A 21,611-nucleotide genomic window follows, 5' to 3' on the forward strand; every position below is an offset into this window, starting at 1 on the left:
GAAGTCATTTAAACCAAACTTTTGACAAGTGTCCAAACAGACCAAGTTCCTTATTTCTGGAGTTCCCAAAGTGAGAAGTAAAAGGTGATTTGCAGAAGTAACAAGTACCAATAACTGCTGCTGAAAATGACTGAAAATTTGAAAGTATCAGGAGACATATAAAGCTAAACTAAGCAGTCTGCATCCGAAGAGTTGGGAAGCGATGCACCCCAAGCCAGAAGAGAGCTGGTGGCTTTGCTTTGGTATGCCTTTGTCTGGGCTGTTTCTAAGTGACCACCACACAGTCTCAACAGAATAATATACCGAAGTAAACTCATCCATAACTGCATAGCATTTTGTTTCCCAGGTAACTGCACTAGAGATTCCTACAGGAGGAGTTAAATAAGGCCTAAAGTCACACAGTGAATACACAGGATAAAACAAACTATTTAATAAAAATATGTAATGTTTTCTTTATTTTTTCCTAACTGAAAGGAATACAGACACTACTGCACTTTCTAGAATCAAAACCAGTTACTGTGCAACAGTGGGTATTTATACTCCTCACTTGAGACACTCGGAAACCATTTTTCGTCTCTTCAGCCATAACTGAATGAAGGATCAAAATAACTTTTAATATAATCTCTGTTTATATTTAGGGCCCAGACCTCTTCAATGTTGACATATCTTCTGGGTACCCATTTCTTACTGATGGGAGAACTTGATCTCTACTGAAAGCGTATTGCCACGCATCACCCGGCTAAAATACACTATCCTGATCTGTCAGGTAAACACTGTGGCCTCTCCCCCGTTAATACAGGGCTGCCGATTGCAACAATTCAGGTAGGTGCAGCTAAAAAATTCCACAGAAATTGGTTCTCGGCCAAAGCAGGAAATCATCTTCTACAAATTGGTTAGAAAATGATGCTATCAGGAAGTCATCCTTTTAATACCTTCTCTAATTTGGCCTGTCTCCTCAAAATTTAAACATTTTATTGAACCTCTGACAAACCCCGTAAATGTATCTAATGCGAGGTAAGAGTTATTCCTGGATTAACAATATTTTCCAGTATTCAGAGGAACAGACTGCCTCAGTATCTCAGTGGTGTTTACGGTTAAACCAGAGCAACGACTGTCGAGTTATTCAAAACATTCTGTGCAGTTACAGGGCAAGTCTCTGATACCATGCCAGGGCAAGATTCTGGGCAAAGGTCCAAAGAAGAAAAGAAATCAACTGACTTCACGTTAGTCCTGTGAATAAAACACCATATTTGCCTTAGAGGAGGTTCTATTTATTGTTGAAACAGAAAGCGAGAGAGATTTCTCAGTTATTCATAGCCAGCCTTTGGCACTGACAGTGCTCCACGACACAGGCCACTGTTTGCTCTGTGGAGAGGACTGCCTGTACGGTAACGGCAAGTGTACAGCAGCAAATGATACCATCTTCAACTATTTTATGCTATACGTTTCAGTCAGCAATTAAATGAAATCTTAATAACTGGTCAAGGTTTTCCTGTGTTCAAACCTGAAAACCAAACCACAATTCATAAATTCTGTGTAGCTATCTTTCGGTTTTGTGCTGTTGAAGCAGTATTTGAGGACTTGGCATCACCTTTAGGGCGCTGCTAATCTTGCCAATGTTCAAATAATTTGTAGTCAAATCAGAACACTGAAAAAATTGTTTAAAACAGGACAGTTTGTTCTGTGAAATCCTAGAAAACACTGGGAACTTCTGATGAGGTTTTCCTTGGATGCATTTATTTCAAACCAAGGAAGAATGCTTTTCTAATAATCCCAAAATGAAGAAATTCTTGGTTTGACCAACAATTTCTCTAGCAACCAAGGGTTCTTTCGAGCTCCTAATTTTCATTAAAAGAAAATGATAACCCATATAATACCTTGGATAACCACACAACATAATTTGTCACAGATTTTTAGAAAATGTTACTAAAACCATTTGCATGGCATAGCGATAGTCTTCTGTGGGATTATCCAATTGATTTTTTGTTAGGAAAACAGATAATCCCTGCAGTGAGTCAGTGCAGAAAAGCACTGGAAGGAGGGAAAATTAAATAAATGCTTATCTTCTTTAAAATTGAAAAACAAAACATAGGTTCTATTTCTTTTTCAGTCGTATCATTTAAGCTCTAATTAAATCAGCAGCACCAGAGCAGTAAATCAGACGGCTAATGTTACGACAGGCTAATTCTCACCTCTTCCAGAGAAGCAAGTACTGTTTTATCTCTCAGGGAAGGTAGCACAGAGTTACTTTCTGGTGCCTTAGAACAAAAACGCAACAGCTCAGGCAATACCACAACATTACAGAAGTACTAAACTCAAACCACCAGACTTGTTAGCCAAACTGCGCTGTGAGGTGAAAGCAAGGCTGATACCACAGCCGAGATGAATACTCTGGCACTCAAGAAGGCGCGAGACCTCCCTCCGCTGTTTAACGCTTCTGTCAGTGCCATTCCGAGAGTTGCTTCTGAGTCAGAAGCCGGTTCTATTTGAGTTACTGTTAATACGTTGCTCGTAAACAGAAGTGCATGTTGCTACAGTAAATGAAGTAGAGGTCAGCTTCAGGCATGCATGTAGTTACTTAATAATTGTACCTCATGATAGATCTCAGAGAGTTTATATCTTTTTTGGGAGTGAAAGCCACTTAAATATTTTAATGATCTAGGCTATCATGAGCCATCCTGTCAAATTAGAGACTGCCTATTCAGTTTAGCACAAGTCTGCTGTACTTACTGCCACATTATGAAGTGTTTTCTTAACCCTACCAAGGCCAAAATATGACTACCACCACATCAACGTTATTAGCCATAAAACACACCTTTTCCCCCCTACAATTACGAATCCTGCTAACAACAGCTCTACCAGTTTTTGTGATGCGTAAGGTGTTGTCTGTTGTCTTGCTCTAATGACAGCTCTTGCACAAAGCTGCTTTCCAATTAGTGTTTTTGAGATGCTCACCTCAGTAACTCCTGTACTTACTCAACAGACACATTATGGTTTAGACAGATGTTTTAGACAAGACAAAGAGTTTGCTATTTTGCAGGCATATTTAATGCTAGTAGCTATCCAGATCTTCCTTGATCCTCCACTTCATGCTTAGCAGCCTGGACTATTTCCCCCTGTTCTTGTGAAACCTTTGCCTGTATTTAGAGGGGCTGGACTAGATGATCCACAGAGGTCCCTTCCAACCAGTACCATTCTGCATGATTCTGTGTCTTGAAGCTCACTTGTTCCATTTCATGTTCCTCTTCCTCAACTCTGCTGCATAAGCCACCTGCAATTCAAATAAAGGCAAGAACAACCTTTTAACCGCAGGGCTGCGTGACCCATGCCGTAGAACCCCCGCCGCACTGCAGTTGGGAGTGGGCTGCCCCCCAAAACCCACATGGCAACAGGGGCCCGCTGTGAGGCCGGGGATGGTGCATGGGGCTCAGGACAGCGCCCACAGGCCGGTGGTACCGGCTGAAGCCTGCAGAGGAGATGTGCAGGCCTGTACCACATTCACACACCTGCACCTTCACCTCTCCCCCCACTGCTTCTCCCTGCTGGGGTTCACCCTCAGCACCGGACCACAGAATCACAGAATGGTCAGGGTTGGAAGGGCCCTCTGTGGGTCACCCAGTCTAACGCCCCTGCTGAAGCAGGGTCACGCAGAGCAGGCTGCACAGGACCTTGTCCAGGCGGGTCTTGAATATCTCCAGAGAAGGAGACTCCACAACCTCCCTGGGCAGCCTGGGCCAGGGCTCCATCACCCTCAGAGGAAAGAAGTTCTTTCTCATGTTCAGCTGGAACTTCCTCTGCTTCAGTTTGTGCCCGTTACCCCTTGTCCTGTCGCTGGGCACCACTGGAAAGAGTCTGGCCCCGTCCTCCTGACACCCACCCTGCAGATATTTGTAAGTATATATTAGGTCCCCTCTCAGCCTTCTCTTCTTCAGACTGAATAAGCCCAGCTCCCTCAGCCTATCCTCATAGGAGAGATGCTCCAGTCGCCTCATCACCCTCGTAACCCTCCGCTGGACTCTCCCCAGTGGCTCCTCATCTTTCTTGAACTGGGGAGCCCAGCACTGGATGCAGTACTCCAGATGGGGCCTCACCAGGGCAGTGTAGAGGGGGAGCAGAAGGCCTGTCTGGGCCCGTGTACCCGCCGAGCAAGCGGCCATGGCGGGCACCTCCATGCGCTGACCCCAGGGCTCCGGCTCCTCACGGCCGCTGACCCAGCGGGCAGGGCCTCAGCGGCGGGGGGGGGGGGGGGCGGGGAGGTGTGGGCCCCTCAGCAGCGCGGGCCGAGGCGGGAGAGCAGGGCCCCTCACCGCGCCCTGCAGCGGGCGCCGCCGCCGAGCGCGCAGCGCAGCCCGGCGCGGGCGAGTGGCGGCCCGCAGCCGCTTCCCTGCGGCACTCCGCGGGCAGGATGAAGCAGGTAGAGGCGGCGGCGGTGCGGGGCCGGGGGGGCTCGGGCGGTGCCTCCCCGCTGACGGGCCGCTCCCCGCCGCAGGCGCCGGACGAGACGGAGGACGTGTCCCTCGACCTGGGGAGCGAGGAGGAGCTGGCGCTGCGGAAAGCCGAGATCAGGTAACGGCCCGAGATCGGGGTCGGCCTCGGCGCGGGGCCTCGCCTCAGGGTCGCGGCTCCCGCCTGAGGTACCGCGGCCCCGGCTGCTCCAGCCTCCCTGAGGTAAAAGCTCCGTTCAAGCACCGAATTCCCGTTTTTTTTGGCAGGGAGGGCGGTGAGGCGCGGGAAGGGGCTGCCAAATCGGTGCGGGGCCGGGCCCGCGGCCTGCGGCCAACAGCGGGGTCAGGCAGCCGGAGCCAGCCGCCCGCGCACAGATCCCCGGGCGAAGAGGGGTTCTGGGGGGTGGAGGAGCGGGGAGCGCTCCGTCCCCAGCAAACGGGCCGCACGGCAGGGTGCGGCGCCTCGCACGCCTGCCTGGAGAGAGCGGCAAGATGCTCGCCACAACACTGCCGCGTTTCCCTACCAGGGGATGCGACGTCGCGCAGAATGCCGCGTCCCTCATCCTGGTAGCTGTCGCCTAAAGAAACCCCAGCCCGTGATCCATCGCACCTGCCCGGAGGCATCACACCGTGGCTCTGCCTGCACCGCGCTCCCCAGCGACAGAGCTGCAGTGCCATCAGCGGCTTTGGAAGAGTCTCCGGTCAAAGCCTGCCAAGAGAAAAGCCTTATGTCGAAAGGAATTATGCATATGCACGTGCTTGTCAGTAATGTAGATGATCAGCTTTGATTTACGTTGCTTTCCTGCCTCCCACCTTGCCCCAGTTTACTCTGGTCCATTATCACATTAGTATTTGTTCTAGGTGTAAACAAAGAAAAGTAACTTTCATGTCAGGCTTAACATCTCTTATCTGAGGCGCACAAACAAGCAATCACATTGGTGTACAGTACAGTTACTCCATTCTGCTAGCGCCTGGTGAAGCATTTCCACCCTTCCAGTGCATCGGACTTTGCAACTGCGTGATGAGTCAGCCACGATACGAGATTAATGTTCCCAGAGTGGCTTTGTTTCGGTGCTTCAGCAGCAGCGCACGTTTTAAATGAAACTTTGATGCAGTCTTGGAGAACGTAGCCAAAAGAATTGAACTGAGCTAGGAGACACAGCATAGGAGTGTGTCTTGAGCACGTGAGCCACAGATTCAGTCTGTGGGACCAGACCAGAGTTCGCACGAAGTGAAGGTACCCTGATGTGCTTGTAGGAGGTCCACAGCACCTACTTACAGTTACTTTACTGGAAAGATCTGTTCCTGCTGGTTCACGCTACCCAGTAATATAGACAGGCAAAGTTCCAGTAAGCCATGCTATTAATTGATCCACTTTATGTAGATACTTATTTCATTAGAGACCGCTCTCCTTTCTTGCCCTTGCTGTGACAATACAAAAAGATAATCTTATACCAAAAAGTCTTCTGCTGTAGAATACAGAAATGAAACTCCTTACATTGTTCACACAGAAGTTTGTTTTTACATTTCTGAAGAATCTTGTGCAAGCAAGCCTGGGACACACCCCTGTGCTGCAAAATTTTGTCATCCTCTTTAAGGGCATAACAACACATTCCCATTATTTGTCTTAAATTTATCCCAATCTCATCTATCTTGAACTTGGTTAGAATGTGCATAAGCTATGACAGGTTGTGCGTTTGTGATTCTCCAAGGTACACGCAAGTGCTCCTTCAAAGCAAAAGCCACGTGGACAGTGATTTAGTTTGTGGCTACTTTCATAAGGTTAGGAAACAGATAACTTGCACCATCTCTGCAGTACCAGAACATTTGCTCTGGAAGAGTTAGGAGCATAGGATTGCTTCTTTTTCAAATCAGACAGGTAAATTATTTTTTTTAAAGCATAAATAGGTGAACATTGTCTGAGATTGAGAGAGTTGTCCAAGAATGAGGTGCAAGTTTTGATACATGTCCATATTCCACCCCTAGGACAAAAACCTGCAAGTCTGTGTCTTTGGCTTGGCTGGCCGTATCCTTGTGAGAGGACTGGTATTCCATGGTCTCAGTAAAGTATTTAGCACTGTAGTAAATGTGAGCCTCTTGCTCATGCACTGCTTTTTTAGTAAACACCCTTCAAAGTTTGATGTTGGAACAGATCCAGCATCCAGACAGTAATTCGTCATCTGACTTCCAAAATGAAACACGGCATCCCCAAAGTCACTTTCACATTTGAAGCACTAATTTAGTTACAACAGCTCGGTCCACCCTGGCGTGCTTTAGAGTTGCAAGCTACAAATAGCTTGTACTGACACCAAATACCACTTGGGTGATGAACTCTGACATCTGCTTGAATGAGCTCAAGGCTTGAGGTGACAAGACACTGTCTGCTTTTGGCAGTTCACACTATTCCCTCCACTCCACTCCCCCACCCACCCGTCTGCTTGTGGCAGAAAAGGCTGCTTTTGCTTAGAGTGTCACGTGTTTAGCTTTAGGTCAGAAAAAGTCTTCGGAAAGTTTGAGGTTTTCATGGGCATGATCAGAGGTAAATATAAAGCACAGCTGTGCGTCATTCTTGCTTTTGCAGTCACATGTGTGTAGTACTACGAGCACAATAGTGCCATCATAGAATAGGTAATTACTGGAACAGTTAAGCAGCTCTAGAATAAGAATATTGCAATAAAGATTTAAATATAATAACTATTATAATTTAAATCTAATAATTTAAGTTTATAAGAAACAATTATAATTGTGTATATATTATATGTATCATTTTATACACAGTAATAGAATAACAAATTTAATAGTTGAATAGTTAATTATGACTGAGGCCATGCTACTGGTAATTGTTTACAGAGGTAGGGGAGCTTAATGAGCCAATCACTGACTTTAAAAAATCTTGTTCAGAAAACTCATGTTGTTCACTCAGTTTCAAGGGAAGAAGTTACTTAAATACAACAGCCTCTAGTCAATTGTGTTTGTGTTAATTAAAGTGACAACTGTACAGAGTAAGTCTTCATGCTTAGCATATTACCCTGAAAGTTGTACTGTGCTCATTACAGCACTCTCCAAACCCCTGTCTGACTGCACAGGCCAATATTCCCTGCCATGCAGGTGCTTGTTCCACAGAGATTCACCTTTATTTCGTTATGGACAAAACTTTGTCTGATGAGCAAAGCACAAACATCTAGTGAGATGAAGGAGCATTCATTCATAAGAACTGTTAGATTCCCAAATCGTACTCCCTCTGTAAAAGGAAGTGTTTGGTTTCAGACATTACATGTGAAGGTTCATTTTGTCTCAGACCCAACACCTATATTTTAATTATTTTTCTTAGCATTTTTTCAGTCTCAGAGTTCCTCGTCTTCTTTCCAGACAGTTCTGAAAGGCATAAGATCTGTCTCAACTCTTTTGTGCCATGCTATGCTTTTTTTTTTTTTGTGAAACAATGAGGATTTTAAGGTGCAGTGCTGAACACAACCGCTAGATTCCATCATACGGTACCAGAAAAACTGGTGCAAGACTTTAGATCTTACTCTATCTTTGAGAAAGTTTTAGCATAACAACACATTCCATCTTTTAGCTTTAGGTTGGAGGTCGGCTGTTACAAATACCGTTACAGACTAGAACTAGTTGTGCTATACTACAGTGTTAGCAGATCCTGTAACCTGCCTTCTTGTCCTGTAACTTCCAAAGTGCTGTGTTTTCCTTCTAGGCACCCACTGGCCACCTTTTTCCACCTGTTTTTCCGAGTGAGTGCGATTATTACCTACTTGCTCTGTGACTGGTTCAGCAACAGCTTTGTTGCCTGTTTTGTCACTATTCTGCTCCTCCTATCCTTTGACTTTTGGTCAGTTAAGGTAAGATGGCCCTTAACAGTAATTGCTCTTGGAAGTGTTTTGTGTGCCATTAGATGAAACAAAAAAGGAAATATCTGTATAACAAAAACATTGTGATCTGTTGCTATATTAAATGCCTAGCCCATTTAAATTCACACATTTACGTATCTTAGTTGCTGTCTATCACCATGTTCTCCAAGGCTGATGGGTGCTGCTAACAGGGTGAGACAATTGCCTTGCCGTAGGTAGATTTGTTTGTATGCTTTCTGGCTTAAAAAAGGGAGATAAATAACACTAGCATTCAGCCCTGGATGCCAGAGGCCATCCCCAGCCGCAGGGCTGTGCCCAGACCCAGCACGCAGGAGCTGCTGAAGGCTCCAGGGAGCCCAGCTGCAGCCCCGGGGCCCAGCTGCCTGCAGGCAGGCAAGCCAGGCCAGACCAGCACAGCAGCTCTGTGTGTGGAACACGGCTCGTGCTTGGTAGAAGGGCAGCGCTGGTGCATCTCCAGTGTGCTGAAAGCTTCTGGTGTTCATCCAGGCGCAGAAATAACTTACTAATTTGTTTGCTTGATTCCATGCAGCCTACTTGCTTATAATTAATCTTCCATTTCTTCAGTGTGTTTTTGCTTGTGGTTCTCCTTTCTTACTGAGGAAATGTATTGGAGGCTTCTCCAACTAACTGACTTAGCAGAGATACATCTTATGGTTTCTTACCGAAATCAATGTTATTGTGCTAATTATCACATTAGAAGAGAAGAGGCCTCTAAATTTGTGGTAATTCATTAATCCTTAATGACTATTGTGCTCAATCTGGCACAGCTTTTAGAACGAATTTTAGTATTTGATAAATGAATATGAATTTCAGACATGCTTGTCTTTCTGTAATGTTAGTCTGACAAGTGAATTATGCAACTGATTAATGCAGCTAATTGTTTCTGTCTCTAGAACGTGACAGGAAGACTTCTGGTTGGTTTGCGTTGGTGGAACCAGATTGATGAAGATGGAAAAAGCCACTGGGTGTTTGAAGCTAAAAGGGTGAGTACATTAATAAAAGGTAGGCGCAGGACAAACAGAATCCCTAGGAAAGCTTGTAAAGCTGATGCTAAGTCACATGAAGTTACAAATAGAGCACGTTTGTAACAGTTACTTTTTATCCAGCTTCTATAGAAGATAATGTAAGTATTGAGTTGCAAGCACACCAGATTGCCACATCCTGAAAGCATTCAGAACAAAGCTAGCCTTGCAGTGTTGTCATCATATGCATTAGCAGAATAAATATTCATAACATGCTACTATGGGCATGCAACGTCTCTGGTAGTTCTATTTTATTTTCTAGTGAGAGCATCTTGTAAGAAACACATCTTCCCATAGTTAATCCCAATGCAGAATCCTCTTCTGGAAAGACCTGGGCTGAAAGCGATGCTGAATAGTTCCCAGTCAATGTATGAGTAAGAATGTTGTATTGATGTTCATGGCATACGGTGGGGATTAGAACTGGGATCACAGAGCATTCTGATCCTGCTAGTGCTCCTCAAACACCCTGAGCAAAAAAGCTATAAAATGGCAGCTGCTGTCGCTGCCAGAGTGGAGGCCGCAGGGGTCTGTGTTTTCTCCACAGCCCCGTTCAGGCAAGAGCCTGGCAGAACACCGCATCTGGTGCTGCTCACCAGGCCATGCCTTTCAGGCAATCCAGCTGTGTGCACAGCTGGGGACTGAGCCAGAGTGAAGTGCTCAGACCCCACGGCCCTCCGCAACGTGGCTGCACCCCCCAAAGAGGATAACCAATGTTAACAATCTTCCTGTAGTTAAGTGAAACCTAAGGGGAGCATATCGGCAAGCCTGCACAAAAGCAAAGAAATTAGGAGATCTTCAGAGTTTCTCAGTTCTGTCAGGTTGAGACAGTAAGCAAGAGCTTTCTTAGCACTTCAGAGCAATGGCATCCATAAAATGGACCTCAAAATTACTGTAAAATGAGCAAGCCTAGCTCTCCAAAACTATTGTAATTATAATTTAATTGTAGCCCAGAAGTACAAAGTTGACTCAGCCTTAAGGCTAAAGCCTTGCAAAAATTCTGGCAAAAGGTGGCTTGATTGACATGAAAATCCTAGTACCGCAGGAGGGAACGCATAGTTAGTGGGACTGTATTTCTGTCATGGCTTACCCACAAGAAGTACTTTGTCACAGCAGGGCCCTGGAATGCACACCATTCTCTTACTTTCCAGAGCCGGGCACTCCCTGCCTCCTTGGCCAGTCCTCTGGCAGCTTCTTAAGATCTCTTCCTTTGTGGGTGAATTTACTTAGAAATATTCCAAGTTACTCACCAAGAAAACGCACCTCATTCCTGGCCTGCTGCTGGCGCAACAGAGGCTCAGCCCCAAAATCCTCTTTCACTGAGGTTGGCTGGGAGAGCAGTGACTCCCACCCCCTCCAAGCATCACAACTCCCCTCCCCTTCCTGTGGGGTGACAGCAGCCTTTTGTAACCTTACTCATCAAGTTAACTAGGTCTTTGAGGTGCAGTGTTCTCAGGTGTATTGGCTTCTTTTTTCCTAAATAATTAGTGCTAACGCAATGTCACTGTTGAGTAATTTGTCAGTAATTTGGGATACAGGTGATTAAACCCTTTTGTTGACTCAGAATATCTGTTTTTTTCTGTAACTATGAAGGCACAGAACATTATTCTCTGGACCTGTGCAACATTGCTGGTTTAGAGGGTACACCAAAAAATTAAAGAGACCTTGTAATTACTGCATCTTGCAGGGTTTTCTTAGGCAAGGTAGAGTCACTGACCCATGTTTACAAGTTGGATGCCATTGTCTGCCTCATGACGGAGTCTTATTTTTACACAGAGAATTAAAGATACTGAAAATGAACGAAGAGGCTTTTCAGTGGTCAGGGTGGAAGAGGCCACAGGGTTCACTTTTCCACTTGTGAAGGCTGTATTTCAGAAGCCAGCACTGGTGGTGGTTGAGTAGTCTGAGGTTTGCAGAGAGATTTTGAATTCTGGTCTCCTAGGAGAGTCCACATTAGATACTGTAGCTTTTCCGATAGTGGGCTGATTCTCCCCCCTCTTTTGATTTGTGAGCAGGGCACACGTCACCAGTCTGTCCTACAGACAGTGAAGTGCTCACCCTGAAGTTCTGCGTGTAACGCTGTCTTCTGTTTCACACTGCTCTGAGGCCTTGGTAGAGTTTGAATCTAATTTCAAAGTTAACTTAGTATTTCTGACGCTCAAAAGCAGTTGTCAGTGTCACAGAACTTTGACTTTAAAGTGTTACTAATCTGTAGTGTCAGTGGGCGCTATCATTGACGAAAGGAATAATCATCTCGTTTAAATGTGAACCGAGACCAGAACATTTTGAAAAGAAAATGCCCTCATGTACAGCAGGGCAGCTGGCAGGAAACTACTTCTTATTCCATCTTCCTTCCATGCATGTAATAGGTGAAACTTAGGTAAAGAAGTCATGTTGTCCATTGCTCCTCCTTTACTGATTTGTTATTTATCGTGGATTTAGGTGCCTACAGTGGCTGCCTCCACTGAAGCTGAAGCTCGGATCTTTTGGCTTGGTCTCATTATCTGTCCCGTTATTTGGACGGTGTTTTTCTTTAGCACCTTGTTCTCCTTGAAGCTGAAATGGCTGGTAAGTCAGGGGTGCAGAAAGACTGACGGACAGTGTTAGCAGAGGGAAAACCCAGAACTGTTAGTTTTGCAACAGTCTTTGAACCAGATCTTCGTTCAGTGCAAGAATTCCGCCAAGCACTTCGGCAGAGCAGAGGAGGTTCCTGCAGTCGAGCCCTGCACTCGGGAACGTATCAGTGATTTTTAGCCCCACTCATACTAGATTATCGACTGCCAATGCTTTCCTCTGGCTTGAGAACCTTGTGTGGCTGGCAAAATTATGGGCTGCTTTTTAACTGTAGCAGCTCACCTTCCCGAAGGCATTTCAGAGAAAGGAAACTGAGCGGAGAGGACAAAAAACAAGCCAGTGGTGCTGGTTTTCAGGTTTTCCCATCTCCTTGGGACCTGCATGTTACTTGCTCTTGAAAGTAAGGATTTTAGACCTCTGGTACCGTTCCCTTTTGAGAGAACCAGTATCATAGTGCTTAACACCTTGATAAATTGAGCTATAAGCATGCATTTTGTAATTACTGTATTTATAAGCCATCTACTCTACAAAAAAAAGAAGCAATTACACATTTTTCTAAGTACAAGAGGAAGTTTACCCCGTATATCGTATTATGTTAAGATATTTTTGTCTATGAAATGTTTGTGTGCTCCCCTGTAGACGTGAAGTGCTTGGATAATGACCACGTAATTCATTTTGTCAAGTTCCTAGCCATGCTAAGTACCATTTGTTAATTCAGTTTGAAAAGGTAAAAGGTGTCTTGGATACGTGCAGCTACACAGCGAGCAACAGCCAAGATTACATTTTATTGCTAAATGAAACAGGAAATTCAGATATGGGTATGAATCTGCTGCAAACCGTTAAGTGCTGTCCAGTGCCCAAAATGGCATAGCCAAACAAGCAACAGCTGAAATGAAACCAGCAGCCTTTCTCCACGGCTCCGCCTGTGTGTCTGAAAGCCAGAGACGGTTTGGTTGGAGAAGGGTCCCCGGCTAGCTCGGGAGGCAGGTTGTTGAGGCACCTGCAAGGGGTGAGTTATGCACATGGAAATACCAGAGCTCAGAGGAGACCGCTCCGGATGTCAAAAAATGACCCCCCCATTTTTTGGTAAGTGATGTCATTAGTTGATCAATGGGTTGTGCCTGCTGCTAAGCCTACAGCACCGCAGATGGAGCTAATTGTTTTCGCTCTGCCCGTTAATGCAAGGTATTGATTCACACCTGTGGGTGCTCCCGGTCGATCTGTAAGTTACGGGATCTTCGGCGTACACGAGGCACGTGGCAGCTCCACAAGCCTGCAGGTTTGCCCTGTATCTCGGTGTGAAACTCAGAGATATGCAGCGGCTTAAAGAACTGAAATGATGATGGAATTGGCAGAGCAGGTCCTTTTTTTGAGCTTTTAGGGAAGTGGTGCGGTCTTTCAGGATACAGAAAGATAAAAAAAAAAAGGTATCAGTGTTTTGATAAAGAAGAGGCATTTTGTAGAAAGGAACTATTGTGTTTAAGTTGGGCGTGATGGGATCTCTCTGAAGGTCATTTATTACTGGAAGGAATATCCTCCTCTTACAGCATGTACATGTATCTAATAGTATGTGTACATACATCCACACGTGTGTGCACATCTGCTGTGTGTCAAGCCTGTGTATATCGGTGTTTGTCCCAGCGGAACTTTTGTGTGCCCACAGGCTCTTGTGCTAGCTGGGATCTCCCTCCAGACCGCTAATCTGTACGGCTACATCCACTGCAAACTAGGGGGACAGAAGAGCATCCGCAGGGCGACTCCGAGGCTCTTTGTCGCAGCGGATGTTCCCAGGAGTAAGTAGGGAGCTGGCTCGACGGCTGCAGCCCGCTGGGCACCGCGCACCAACCTGCCTCCCGCGCTGCCTTGGGCTCTTCCCGGGGCTGGGCTCCCGAGGGAGCCGTACCCCCGCTGCGCTGCTGCGGCTCCACAGCTGAGCAGCCCCCTAAACGCCCCCCGAGTTCAACCCTGGGAGGGAGGCCTCCCTGCTTCGGCGTGAGGGGGCCTCTCCTAGGCACAGCCGGGACAGCCCCTGGCCCCCGTCACACTCTGCCCTGCTCGTCGAAGAGATCCCCCCGCGGCAGGTCACGCTAACGCGCACACGGCCTCTGTTCGCTCTGCAGGACAGGCACGGGGAATGGCGGAACACCGCACCGAGGGGCAGGGGAAGACAGGCACTAGATAGTCAAACACAGAAACACTCCGAGGAGGAGCAGCAAGACGCTCATTTACGAAAGCTGTTCTTCATGTGATGCTATTTCAGTAAAGCTCTTCTAGAATTACGCCTGCATGAAACATGGATTTTGTCATTTGCGTTCGAGTCTTTAGAGTCTGAAAGGTTGAGCCTTTGTTACTTACTTCAGAGTTTCATCAACCAGCGGTTTGTGTAGCCACAAACCCAATACTGCTCGTTTATATATACAGAGTGCACTTCTTTACCAAAAAATCTGCCAGCTGACCTGAAGCTGTTAGGGTTCTCTTAACCAAGAATTAGAATGTAATCAAAACAGGACGGCTCATTTGTTTAATTCTGGAGCTACAATAAACAAAAGCAAAGCACCTTTTCCTCTCGTACACCATACTGATTTCTCAAAGCTTCGATTCCTCAGTAAGAAGAGGAATTACACGCCCAAAGGGCCCCTTCACTGTTAAAGATACCAAATGCTTATCTGTCAGTGCTCAGGCTTGAGTAGAAGCAAGAACCAGAGGCATGTAGCACGGTCACACAGTACCTGTGACGCAGCCATTGTGTGTAAATAGTTAAAACACGTTAATCTTATTCCGATACCTGTAATAAATAAAATACTGTACTTGTACTGTAATTAAGTTGCTTAAACTCGGGGGGGGGGGGGTGTTATTTTAAAACTGTCGCCAATTGTAAAAAAAGGAGACAACCCTATGCTGGGTTTCACTCTACAGACAGACCTTTTCCACCGAAAGGGAAGATACCTCGATGATGTCATGCAGCGAGAACGGGCATCGCAGTTTGCCCCAGCGCTGGAGGCAGGACACAGCCCGCTCTGCGTGCGTGGCAGACACACGAGACAACGTCCCAACCTCACATGCAGGTCACCAGCAGCATGATAGCAGACGCAGACAGTCCCGCATAACGCCGGTGAAGGCTCAGCTTTACAGATTCCTAGCAAGCTTGGAGACCACCTCTGACCTACAAGAGTCCTGAACTATGGGAAAAAAATAAGGCAAGAACATTTATATTAAGAATTTATTTGCAATATACAAAAAGAATACATTCCTTCCATCAAATCAAGGCATAAGTTACTTCTCTATAATTAAAGGTGAACTACATTTTCACTCCATTCATAGCTTAGATAATCTTTTCTTCCTGGAGATGGTGCTGATCACAGTACTCCTGAATTCCTGCAAAGACATGGGAAAAGCAGCGCCAGTGACACTTGAGCTGTGCATCAGGAGCTCGTGACAGCTGCACCGCTCTGTTCCCAGCTGCTACCACCACCACAGCTCGGCCCGCACCCCAGCGAGAACGGTGCTGGGCATTTCCCAGCCGCCTGACTGTTCACACTGCCCACTGCCAGCTCTCAGGGGGTTTCTGTACAGGTCTCCTGTGCAGTTACAGTCACGAGTGGGGGCAACAACCCCCACTGTCACCTCTGTAACAGCTGCGCGCATCTACTGTTTGTACTGTCTGTGGCAGAGTAACCTAACTCCGCTCGGCACCTTCTGACACTGCCGCAGTGCTCAGGGCCGGGAGGATCCGCGCGCGCAGTGGTTTGCAGACTCACTTTGAATGATACTCCTGTAAGACGATGTCGCTGCGGAGTCAGGTGCTTCAGCCAAGAACGACTGGCCGCTGTCGCAGCTCTTTCCTTGAAGGACAGGGAAAAACACGAAAGCGAAGCATCAGGAAAAGGTGAACTTTTCTCTGTTTCACCCGCTATCCTGCCACCGGTCACACCCTTCTGAAGAGCCGCCTGCGCCCGTGACTGTTAGGAAGCCCTTGTGTCGGTACAGTAACCAAACTACAGCGTACAGTTTTACGGAGGGATCCTGCTAGCAGAAACCCTCAGTCGCTATTTTGGACATCCTGAGCCGTTCCTTGATGTCGTTAAGCCAAGCACTGCTCGGCACTAGCTAGAGGGCCAGGCCCCAAGCCACCCCACAGCGGCACGTGGCGGGTGCCCGCAATGCGAAGCCAAAGCGCCAGCCTTAATGCTCAGTGTCCGCAAGATGCTGCTCCTTGCCGGGGTCATGGTTTTATTCAGCCTGTGCTTCCAGGGGACTACACCAAAGAGAAAGGTGTGTGGTGCTTCAAGGGTGGTCGCACAGCTGAAGAGATGCTCATGGCAGGGGGGCTGGAACCAGATCATCTTTAAGGTCCCTTCCAACCCTTACCGTTCTATGATTCTATGCATAATCTAATCCCGATCAAGTTAAGGTCCAGGCTAAGGAAATTATCCTGGCGCTTTCGCCCCACGCTATGTTGTAGTTCCAGTAATTTTTCATTCAAAAAATGGTTCTGTCTAAAAGTGGGTATTTACCCAAGAGCTAAAATGTTTCATACTCTCACTTATCCCTGTCCAGGCCAGGGTTTTCCAGTAACAACATCCACATAGGAGGAAAAGCATGTTTTGAACGTAGCGCAATGCAGCGACTTTACCTATTCGAGGATCCAGAGGCACTTTACCCAGGAGGGAAACGTTTAAGTTCTGGCACATCTTCTCTGCCCCGCCGGTGGTCGGGGGAAAGATCTGAGATTCGTTCTGGGACAACGTGAAAATTAAAGTATTGCAGTTCTGAGAGCAAGGCGGTTTGGCGCAACGTTTTATAGACAAACATCAAGACAGAAAACGCTGCAAGATGCAGCCAGCCTCACCTGACACTTCGGGCACACAAAGCCACTCATGTTTTCCACAACGCCGATGATGGGCAGCTTCACCTTACGGCAGAAGCTGATCTCCTTCCGAACGTCCTGGAGCGACACTTCCTGCAAACGTCAGGAGAGGCTGCTGTTGTGACTGTAAGGCTTTGATGCTGAGCCCATAAAGTTACATCCTCAGAGCTATTTCAAAGAAAGTTCAGGGTGAAATATTACTGCTCTCTTTGTATTCGGAAGAAGGTAAACCTGTGCTATGTGCTCCAGCGTCAGTTCTCCGAGTAGCAGCAGCCACGTACAACAGCTGTAGCCCACGGCACATGGTTGTGCTCTGAAACCTGGCTTGACTCCAGTCAGGATTCAGCCACATTCATGTTGTATCTCCTATCTTTAATCAACAGAGGAGGCAAGGACAAGAACCAGCAGGCTTACGCTTGTCCCCTCTTTTCAAACTCCACTGCAAGCAGCTTCTCTTCCCCTCCGCCTGCTCACGTGTGTGCCACCTCGTTTGGTTCTCCTGCTCCCCTCTGCGGCTCTCGCCCCCTGCCCAATACCTCCCTCGCCATCTCCCTCCCTCTGCGTTTTCCTCCTCCTCCCCCTCACCTGCGGGGTAGTGACGATAACAGCGCCAGCTATGCGCATTGCACCGAGGTACTGCACGATGGCCAGGTGTTCATCCGATGTGCCCGGAGGCGTATCGACGATCAGGTAGTCGATCTCACCCCAGTCCACATCCCGAAGAAACTGTTTGATCAACCCTAAAAGAGAGGAGAAGAATGCAGAAGAGAGAACAAAGCATCTCCCTGTATTTCCAACTTTCGGGTCTGCTTCCAGTTTTACAGCCTAGGCACGCAGAGTCTTCAGACTTGCCAGCTCAGGTACAGCAAGGCTCATTTGGCCAGGGCTTTACAAAATAACCCAGTGCAGCATCCGACCTCCTAACTTCAGCAAACGTTCAACTAAAGAAAACACGTAGACATTCACTCAGTTTTTCCTACAGCTTACTGTATATACACACACACACGCACGCACGCTACGTTTTTGTTGTTAATTACACAAGCTCAGGATACTCAGTCTTCCAGGTACATAAATTGTGGTCGAGAACGCTTGCTCCGCACCATTTTTTTTGGGTCCTCTCCAGATGACCGCGTCATCAGGACTGCTAAGCAAGAACCCCACGGACATGACGCCTAAGTTCTCTTCAACATACTGAAAGAGAAGCAGAGAGACTCAGCAGAGCGTACGGAACAGTAACAAAAGAGGAGAGAAACCAACTCAAAACCCAATTTTATAGAAAAAGCACTGTGGTGGTGGGGGGTGAGGAGAAACATTAAGAAAACAAAAGCAGAGAACCTTACACTTCTCTCTCATCAAAGTGTGCTGAAAACCACAGTTTTTGCGCAATGCTCACCAACTGCATTCACAGACTGAAAAAACCCCAGCGGCAGCGAGATTTACAGTGGTTTGCGGAATCCCTGGAGATGGCGCGAGCGTGAAAGCCGCCTTCCCTCCCCGCAGCAGGAGGTCTCTGTAACAGTGCGCACACTGAAGGCGATCTCCAGGTCGCCAACACTCCTGCAAAACCTTCCCTGCGTTTTCTAGAGATGGACGAGGTGTTTCCTGGGTTTAAGGTGCTTTTTGGCTGTCACTGAAAAGGTGACGTGCTGTACAGCTGCACGATGACCAATGCCGTATGTTTACTGCCCAGGGTACAGTGGGAAAGTCAGTAAACAAGAGATACTTAAGGAAGCTATTCTAGAAATGTAACAATGTGATTATAAACAAAAGAAATTTAACACCCTGATCTACAGAGCCTATATTCAGATTCTATAGAATCTAGATATCTATATAGATCTCTGTCTATATATATATATCTATATTCAGATTCTATAGAATGTGGATATTTAGGTCATTAGAAAAAGCATTACCAGCAGTAGCCCCTGCTCCTCCCCGCCCCGTTTTCACTTTCGAAGCAGGGCCCAGCCTGCATGGACCCCCTCAACCCTCTGCACCAGTCACACCAGCTTACCACTGGAGACCAGCCGGATCCGCTCTGGTGAACCTGAAAACGGAAGCGACGCGGAAAGCTGCGTCAGAAACGCACACAGGCCTCACCCAGCGCAGGGAGGCAGCCCAGGCCCGCGTGAGCAGCCACCTGCCTGAGGCACCGCGCTGCTCTGCTGGACCCGCCCGTTCGGGGCAGCAGAAGGCCCGGTCCCGCGAGCCCGCGGGTAACAACGGCTCAGCCCTCCTACTAGAAAAGCGCCCGGGCTCGGGCCGAGCTCACCTGCTCCCCCTCCAGCCCCATCATCTTCGGCACGGACGGCCCGCAGATGTCGATGTCCAGCAGCGCGACCTGCAAGGCCGAGCTGCAGCGCCGCGCCACGCCGGGCCCGGCGCCGGCGCTCGGGGGAAGCGGCCCCGCCAGACCCACCCCCCGCCCCGCCCCCGGCCCACCTGCGCGGCCCCGCCGGCGGCCAGCCCCCGGGCCAGCAGCGCGCTGAAGGTGCTCTTCCCGACGCCGCCCTTCCCGGAGAGCACCAGCACGGCCCGCCGCATCGCCCGCAGCCGCTCCCGCACCTCCGCCGCCTCCGCTGCGGGCGACACCACCGCGTCAGGCCCGGGCCCGGGCCCGGCCCCGCCTCCCGCCCGCGGCGCGCGTCCCCTCAGCGGCCTCCTCCCTCACCCGAGGCCGGCGCGGCGGGGCCGGCGGCGCACAGCCTCTGGTTGGGGCAGCCCTGGCAGGCGGCGGCGCGGCCCGCCTGCGCGCTGCGGGGCCCTGGGCACTCTGCAAGGGAAAGCGAGCGCTGGGGCGCGGGGCCCGCGCCGGGCACCCCCGCCCCGCCGGGCCCCGCCGCGCCGCTCACCCTCCGGCAGCGGCCCGCCCGCCGCCTCCGCCATGGCGCCCGCCCTCCTCAGCGCCGCCGGAAGCGGGGCTCGGCGCCCTGCGCGCATGCGCCGCCGCCCCTCGCTGCGGGGCGGTGCGCGGGGCCGGGCCGGGGGAGGTGACTCGCTGCTCGCGCAGAGGGGCCCGGCCCCGCTCAGCGCCCGGACGGAGGCCGGGGGTCCGAGGCGGCGTCACTCGGCGGGGCCCAGGGCGGCTGCCCGTGGGGGAGAGCGCCTCCTCGGCTGACGAGGAGGAACATCATCTTCTCGGGCAGCCCGCTCCCCGCCCCGCCGTTCGCCCGTTACCCGCGTACAAAACGTGAATATCCGCCCGCCTACAGAAAAACCCCGGGGAAAACCCACAAAATAGACATAGTTCAGGTGTTAGAGGGGTTTGGCCCCTGTTTTGGGGTCACCAATAGCAGGCTGCTGCCCGCTGTCCGTCTCGAGTACGTTCACCTCAGGCCTCCTGATGGCTCTGCGCCCATCATCTGAGGGAACCCAGGGACAAAGCGCGGCGTGGCCGTGGACCCCGACGGTTAAGCGCGCTCAGGTGCCTGGGTGGGAGGAGCTGGCTGTAGCCCCTACCGAGGCCTGTCCGCCGCACCGCCCTGGGAAAAGCCTGGCTGGGTTTTAGGGGGCCTCTGGACACAGCCCTTTGGGTCGGCGCTTCCTTCCAGCTGCGTGGGCTGGATCCACCGGCGCCGGCAGGACCTCCCACCCTCCTTCAAACCCAGCTATGCCTTCAAATACCTGTCTTTTGGGGCTGACAGCTCATTTCCCATTCCCGAGGCTACGTAGAACATTCCCCACAGAAAGCGCCGACAGGGAAAGGTCAATTTGCTCCTCAGCACCTCTCCCGCTCCGAGCCAGCGAGGGCTCCTGGCGCAGGGGCCTTTGGGCAAAACCCAGGCTTGGTGCCCTCCTGGGCAGCTGCGGAGCATTGGTTCCATCGGTTACGACGCGAGGAAGGGCTCCTGGCTGCATGAGGGTTTACAGTATTGGTCTCATGCGGTTGGCACACCCCAGCCCGGTGCCTGTCCGCTGCTCCTCACCTCCCTGGGGCTAGCGCCTGCCTTTGTGGGTGTTTTAAATGCCATGGGAAGGTAAATTTAACTCGCAGTGTGCACTTCTTTGAAATTACCTCTCCCTTTTTTAACTGGGCTGTAACCTCACGCCAGCTTCCTGAGACAAGATGCGCTGCAACGCAATGCGTGTGTGTACATAGAAATGTTATTTCCCCAAGCTGAAAAAACAGTTAACAAGCTGTTTCATGGTTATATATCTGGAGAGGAAGAAACGATGGCAATCGTCTGGCATCCAACCTAGAAGAAATCCGTGCTGATTGAAAGACTCTTAGGACAGCGAGACAGAGTGCCTGATGACAGATCATGTTTTATGTTCAAGATGCTTGGCACGGAAGACAGGTCAGAAAGCAGTTTTAGAGCACTGGATTTCAGAAACAGTTTTTTGCCAGAGAGACCAGAAGGCTGGAAGGAACAATTAGAAAAGTTCGTTCTTTGAAAAGTTACTCGACATTTAAACTGGAGAAAAATCCTCAGAGGACGGTCGCCCCCCTCCCTGGCACTTGTTACGGGAGATGAATGCAGTGGAGGGGCAGAGCAAAGCCCCAGACAGTTACGCTTTTTTAGTCCGTTTGAACCAAGCCACCTGCAGAGATCGCTAGGCCACCGTAAGCAATGCTTGCTGGCACCCGCGTGTCGGTTCAGCAGCCTTGTCTCCACCACTGCACTTCCCTGCAGCCACCGACTGACAGACGTGAACCACTCCCGAGCACGGCTTTTATTCCATTTTGCTCAAGGCAACCTCGCCAAAGGCAAGCCAGACACCCGGCCGGGGCGAGCCGTTGGCAAGCCCCTCCGCGCTACAACCGAATGGCCGCGCGTCATGCCTAGCCCTCCGGGTCCCAGGAGGACCTGGGTAAAAATATTGC

At 49.3% G+C, this 21,611-nt stretch overlaps 2 protein-coding genes across 8 annotated transcripts; one reads left to right on the plus strand and one right to left on the minus strand.

Annotated features, from left to right (window-relative positions):
• The first annotated feature begins 4,330 nt into the window (after positions 1 to 4,330).
• On the plus strand, positions 4,331 to 15,186 carry TVP23A (trans-golgi network vesicle protein 23 homolog A). Of its 3 annotated transcripts, XM_075436986.1 has the most exons (7): positions 4,331 to 4,414; positions 4,490 to 4,566; positions 8,155 to 8,299; positions 9,223 to 9,312; positions 11,791 to 11,916; positions 13,586 to 13,715; positions 14,043 to 14,707. In XM_075436986.1, exons 1-7 carry the CDS (start codon positions 4,406 to 4,408, stop codon positions 14,102 to 14,104), a joined length of 639 nt encoding a protein of 212 aa, XP_075293101.1. In that variant the 5' UTR covers positions 4,331 to 4,405; the 3' UTR covers positions 14,105 to 14,707. The 3 variants fall into 3 exon arrangements, with proteins under 3 accessions (XP_075293101.1, XP_075293100.1, XP_075293099.1); XM_075436985.1 differs by lacking the exon at positions 14,043 to 14,707 and adding an exon at positions 14,839 to 15,186 and having other exon boundaries at positions 4,333 to 4,566; XM_075436984.1 differs by having other exon boundaries at positions 4,333 to 4,566.
• On the minus strand, positions 15,129 to 19,680 carry NUBP1 (NUBP iron-sulfur cluster assembly factor 1, cytosolic). 5 transcript variants are annotated; one of them, XM_075436982.1, is made up of 11 exons: positions 19,639 to 19,680; positions 19,458 to 19,559; positions 19,229 to 19,365; positions 19,059 to 19,127; positions 18,801 to 18,833; positions 17,890 to 17,980; positions 17,375 to 17,529; positions 16,772 to 16,882; positions 16,556 to 16,658; positions 15,681 to 15,764; positions 15,129 to 15,297 (listed from the first exon to the last, which is right to left on the minus strand). In XM_075436982.1, the coding sequence occupies exons 1-11, from the start codon at positions 19,670 to 19,672 to the stop codon at positions 15,245 to 15,247; spliced, it is 972 nt and encodes a 323-aa protein (XP_075293097.1). In that variant the 5' UTR covers positions 19,673 to 19,680; the 3' UTR covers positions 15,129 to 15,244. The 5 variants fall into 5 exon arrangements, with proteins under 5 accessions (XP_075293097.1, XP_075293096.1, XP_075293095.1 ...); XM_075436981.1 differs by having other exon boundaries at positions 16,556 to 16,691; XM_075436980.1 differs by having other exon boundaries at positions 17,827 to 17,980.
• Positions 19,681 to 21,611: the final 1,931 nt, after the last annotated feature.

Source organism: Opisthocomus hoazin, chromosome 15 (genome assembly GCF_030867145.1).
Source record: "Opisthocomus hoazin isolate bOpiHoa1 chromosome 15, bOpiHoa1.hap1, whole genome shotgun sequence".
Classification (NCBI taxonomy): Eukaryota; Metazoa; Chordata; class Aves; order Opisthocomiformes; family Opisthocomidae; genus Opisthocomus; species Opisthocomus hoazin.